At 44.5% G+C, this 6,000-nt stretch overlaps 1 protein-coding gene across 2 annotated transcripts in view; it reads right to left on the minus strand.

Annotated features, from left to right (window-relative positions):
• The window catches only part of ANO6 (anoctamin 6), an 85,204-nt gene extending 80,926 nt beyond the window's left edge, over positions 1-4,278 (minus strand). For both annotated transcript variants that reach the window (XM_017829189.1, XM_017829188.1), the window contains exon 1: positions 4,176-4,278. In XM_017829189.1, coding sequence (XP_017684678.1) covers positions 4,176-4,254 — 79 coding nt within the window. In that variant the 5' untranslated portion in view covers positions 4,255-4,278. The remainder of the gene's footprint in view (positions 1-4,175) is intronic.
• Between the last annotated feature and the right edge of the window lie 1,722 nt (positions 4,279-6,000).

The following is a 6,000-nucleotide window of genomic DNA, read 5'->3' on the forward strand; positions in this document are numbered from 1 at the left end:
TAACAGATATAAGAGAAAGGACATGAAGGCATGAAAAGTAGTTTAAATGTTGACTGCTATTAAAGGCCAGTGTTTTCTAAACCTGTACCAGTTCCAGTTCCCCACAAAGAGTCTCTCACTGCCATAATAGTAAATTACAATAAAGGAGACCATGTGTCTACACTCCTGCTCATTCCTGTTCCTCATCTCCTAGATATACATGCACAAGAACGCTGTCACAAACAGAACAAAAGGAACAGAAATTCTTGATTCTCAGCTCATCAGACATTCCTATCCCACAGCTATCTTCAGCACAACAGAGGACTGCAACATGCCCCAGTCATTTTTAGGTTGATTACAAGACTGAGAAGCAAAAGAGAAGAAAACCGAGTGTGAAAAGAGCGGACTGGGGTAGTTTTACTAATTACTGCAGATAGACTGAAAAGGAATATAGTGTCCTTTCAGAAACAGAACCACATTTTTTTAAAGAATCTGCTTATAAAGCCTTGCACGTTATAAAGTTATTAGATATGATCTCTGCACCTACTGCCAAGCAGACCCTTTCAAATTTCCCACAGGGTGGGGGTTACACTTAATAAATTGGAGGACAAAGCCACATTTCTCAAATAAAGCTTCTAACTGTTAAGACTTTCCATTGCACTTAGAAGACTTCCATAGAGAATAGACCATTTCACAGCATCATGAAGGCAAACTGGAGTAATTTGTAGAACACTGTTGCTTTGCTGTACATTCATACTGGAGGACAGTATATGATATCAATAATATTTGTAGGGTCATACAAGAAGCAGCAAGTTAATGAAGCTATTGAATAGAAAAAAAATAAGAGCTCTAGGCAGGCAGCATGACTAAATTCAGCATATGCCATGAGGAAACAAGCACAGAACAGAGCAGTGAACAAAAGTAATGAGGTGAAGAACAGCTATGCCTGCTCTACATCATTTGCATTATTACATCATCCCTTAGGGCAGGGTTCCAGTTGTACAGTGGGCTGCACAAAACTGGTTATTTTAGGCTGCGACTCCACAATAAATGTTACCTGAATAAGCCAGTACTGTTGTACATGTTTTGTACTGTAGTTGGTAAAAACATATCCTGAACAATAGCATGAAAGCCTTTTCAGAAAGAGGAGCTGGAATCTTCATCAGCACAGTATCTACATTGTGTGACAATAAAAAGGTTGACATATGAACATCCTTTTCACAGTCATCTATAAAGCATGGCCTGATCATTATTGCAGCAGTATCAAAAGATGAGAAGATGTTGTACACTCAAGGCTCAAGGAACAACTAGGATATATATTTGAGTAAAACCAAGACAACAGTAAACAAGTTACTAACATATCCCAGTGAAGACAAAAGTATTTCTTGCAGGCTGGTTAGTCATGGTGGATGCCTCTGGATATTGTCTGCAGAAGTTAATTTTTCTGGAAAGTGCACTCAGATATTCTGTAAATCCCCAAACACAAGCAAACCAATGGTATGAGGCTTGGCACCAGGGAAAGAAAAACTTACAATTTATGGAACTGCCTGACAGTTTCTAGGCAGAAAATAAGGAGTTTGGAGAATTTTAAATGCTGTGGCAACCACAGGTCAGTGTCCTTTCCACCATTTCTACCTGGTAACAGGATATCTCAGACACAAATTGATGCCACTGATGTAACAATCGTCTTGAAAACAGTCTGACTCCAAAAGAAAAAGTTGCCTGCCTTGTTTAAGCACTGGATAAAAAGGTTTCAACTTGTCAAAAATCCTAACCTTAGGACAAGACTTTCTTCCCTAAGCACAACTCTGACCCAAACAAGCCTAAGCCTGCTTCTGATGTGAGCAGTTTGCTAGTCGTCAGCGTGGATAACCAAAACCAACGGTGTGCCAGTATGAGACAGATCACTCCCTTTATGTGACATGGCTACAAACTTTGATATGCCATAACAATGCTTTTCTGATGAGCCTTTAACACTTTGAATGGATTTGAATAGAACTGGAAGGAGTTCAGAAATCCTGCTTACTTGCTGAAGCAGGGATGGTGTCCTTGAGAAAAATGCAGATGCAAGTGGTACAATAAAACTGAAGACAGGTAGATGATTTACAAGTTTGTCAGACTAATAAAATAATAAAGTAATTATACATAACATAAAAACCTTGAAATGGTTACACATGCATTTTGCAAGGCAGAGAGGCAAATGTGACAGAGCCAGGTGCTGCGTAACAGGCTTTGCATAGCAACTCACGAAATCATCACTGCACGATTTTTAGTCAGTTTTGCCACATAGCATGAGTTGTTCCAAACTGTTGTATCCTGCAAGCAGAATATGCAGCTCATGATCTGCTGGCTCTGGGAGCTGAACTACCCCCAAGTTTGATAGAGAGTCATGACTAGGAAACAATTTAGTTGTTCTCCGGGGTGAAGAATGGAAGGAAAAGGTATCCGTTGATTAATACACTGCAGTGCTGATCCACCCTTTAATTTGGGGAGTGGAGTCAAACAACACCTCTGCCTCACTTCATACGGAAAATTGAATTTTTCTTTGGACTATTACTGTAAATCAAAAGATACTCCCATCTGAAACAAAGGCTAGTAATGTTGGAGGAAAGACATTCCCTGATTTCCACAGACGTTGGGTGAGGCTCGAACTTTATACACTTTTGGAGTGAGCTAACTGAAAAATGAGGCAGGCTGTATTTGCCATTATAAAGGATTAGTACTGAGGCAATAAGAGTATCAGAGAGAGTCAATGTCACTAGAATTTTTTACAAATGCAGAAATTCTGTCCCAGTATTAAAAAATTATCAAAATTATGTACTTCTCAGTGAAAACCTTTTGAACAATAATAAGCAGGAACCCTTTTTACTTGATGAAATTTATATATACAGATCTAGCTTCTACTTGCTTGTCTAATTGACATTTGCCTGCATTCCTTATGAGTTAGATCCATTTTAACAAGTTAACCAGAAATAAAAGACTTTAGAATATCTTGGCTATTGCATCTGAAAACAGCTTCTGAACTGAAATAAATCTGTGTCTCTTCAGTGAAATGAATAGACCCCTTCTGTCTGAACTAGCTGAGAACCAACTCCTTTTGGGCTGTTTTTTGGAAATACTTTAATAAAATTCATTACCATGGTAAATACAATGTCATTGTCCTGGGCTGCTGATGCTGGAACAAGGCTAACACACACTTTGAATTTTAAACTCTCTGTCCATTTTACTGTCTGCTTTTCTTGCAGACAGACTATGCTTTTTATTTTCCCCAGCAAAATCATGGTCTTTCTCTGCTTTGCCAATTTTCCCCTTACATTTTTTTTGCTTTTTTCTTTTTTGTGTTCATATGTATGGGGGATGGGGGTGGGGTGATGTCCCTGAAGGAGAGTAGGTTTAGATATTAGGAAGAAATTCTTTACTGTGTGGGTGGTGAGGCACTGGAACAGGTTGCCCAGAGAAGTTGTGGATGCCTCAATCGTGGAAGTGTTCAAGGCCAGGTTGGATGGGGCTCTGAGCAACTTGATCTAGTGGAAGTGTCCCTGTCCTTGGCAGGGGGTTGGAACTAGATGATTTTCAAGGTCACTCCAACCAAAACCATTCTATGATTATCCTCCTCTTCTGCTCGGCTATCAAGCTAAGGCACACCAGTCAGGCAGCACAGGGAGAAACGGGACTCACCGGGGCGTGCAGAGGCGATCGAATACTTCGCATTTCCCCAAGGACCAAGGCACAGGGGCACGGGTTGTGCCTGTGATGGGAGATTCCTGCGACACCAAAGACCTCCAGCATCGCACCTACTGCAAAGTGCTGCTTCTGTCCCCTCTCGCGCGTTCCCCTCCCGGGAGAGGGAAAGGAACAAGTAAAGTTTTCGGTGCTTCTCTGCCTACTGAGCCTGCCGATGCTATGGAAGCAGGACCATCGCCACGCCGCTCCAACGGGGCAGCCACACCTGGCACACGCCGCCAGCACGGATAGAGACATCCCGTATTTTACACGGGAAAACCATCAGTAGTGGTAGCAGAAGGAGGTGAGAGGTGGTGCGGGTGCCCTGCCTGCCAGTCCCTCCGGCCCCCGGCGAACACAGCCCCGGCGAGGCGCCGGCAGCACCACGGACCTCCGCGGCTGTAGCCTCCGCCGAGCTACAGGGTGAACCCGCTGTCCCGCGGGGACCCACCCAGCCCCAGCTCCCTACTCACCGATCTCCCCATCATCATCATCTTCCTCCTCCTCCTCCCCCTCCAAATCCAGCAGTACATCTTGGTTCTTCACATTCATCTTCCCGAAGTTGCGGCCCCTCTCACCCGCTCCCCCGCCGCCGGCGAAGCCAGCCCGCCACCAGCCCTGCCTGCCCCGGGGGCGGAGCTGCAGCGGGGCCGGGGTGACAGCGGGGGGCGGGCGAGGGGCGGCCACCGACACCTTCCCGGCAGAAGGGTCCGCCCCCGACTCGCCGGGCACTGCCGGGCATCCCCCGGCCCGGGGCTCAGCCCTGCACAGCGCCCGACCCAACCACTGCACCGCGGGCAAGATGAGCGCCGGGCCTTTTTGAAGCGCCGGGTCTTTTTGAAGCACTGGGTCTTTTAAAAACGTTATGCACCCAAGCACTGAAGGACTCACTATTGCTAAATATTGCTGTAAATGTGAAGCCCACATACGCAAAAAAACCCCCAAAGCAATAAGTATTGGCAGAGTTATTTGGAAAAAGAAACGGAAATTGTGTGGGAATGCTCAAGGTCTGAATAAAAAGCCCGTCTCTAGAGCTCTACTGATGTATTCAACTTCTTTTTGACTGTTTCACAAGTAAGAGGTCCTCATCTCCATCTTTACCTCCAGACACAACCTAGGAGAATTTTGCAACACAGGGAATGCAGAATTGTCACTATGCAGGAATGCTGTGGAGGCAGAAGTACTCAGAAAAAGGGATTTGAGTGCTCACCAATATAGTCATTTACTCACATGTATTGGTTCCAGGGGGGGAACTAGAGGGCTTCTAAAACTGCAAGATATCTAGAAGAGTGCCCAGAGAGGAACTGGACGGAGTCCGTATAGTGGGAAGAAGTGCAAATGGAAATAAGACTGGAAAAATGGATTAAAGAAATGGGGGAGCCATGGTTTGGGGGTTTTTGTCTGCATAAAGCAGTAAAAACCCTATAAGCAATCTATTCTCAGTATTTAGTCTATTGTTGATACTGAAATGACCCACAGGACCCAGGATGTTTAAAGTGTACAAACAAGAAAGTGGACAAAAAGCCATTTGTCAGATAAGTTTGTCACTTGTTATGGTTATCTGTTGTCAGTCAGCTGTGGGTTAGAGTCAGAGCAGGGCCTGGCACTACAGTAAGTCTAAGCACAAGTACTTTCAGCAAAAAAATGAGTTGAGAAATTTAATTGGGAAGTTTTGGAGCAGCTCCGCCTGGCAAAGACCATTTGTCATTGATTGCTTAAAGACAGAAGTGGTCTGCAAGGGCGTGAGTGAAACCATCAGGACAGAAGCTACTGCTCTTGCCCTTATTGATGCCAGCACTGGTATTACTGTTATTTGCACCATCTGACACTGTGCATTTTCTCACTCGGATAAAGAAAATCTCACAGAGCTGAACAAAAGAAGGAGGGCCACATGATGGGGAGATACCCAGTAGGGGGTAATGATGCATAGCAAAATGTGTTTTCTTGTGTCCTAAGTTAGAAACCTTGGGTACTGCCCTGTGATGCAGCCAATCTGCCTCTGACCATCTAAGCATGTGCCTTACTCACTGTCATGACCCCTTGTCAGGTTTCACACTCAGTGAGGTCATGGGGAGAGAGTGAATTGTGCAGTTCCTAGCCAGGAGTGTTTACTCCAAGATGACTCATTTGTAGACACTTCGTGGTTTCGATGTGCCAAGCACACAGTTGCAGCAGGATCTTTAGATACCTGTATTGTGTAATATTCAATTGCCCTCCTTTCTTGAAGGTCCTCCCCAAAATGTGGTCCTGGATGATGAGATCTTATTTCATAAATGATGGGAGGAGGGCAGGGATTGT

Source organism: Lepidothrix coronata, unplaced genomic scaffold (assembly GCF_001604755.1).
Source record: "Lepidothrix coronata isolate B3197 unplaced genomic scaffold, Lepidothrix_coronata-1.0 Scaffold159, whole genome shotgun sequence".
Taxonomy (NCBI): domain Eukaryota; kingdom Metazoa; phylum Chordata; class Aves; order Passeriformes; family Pipridae; genus Lepidothrix; species Lepidothrix coronata.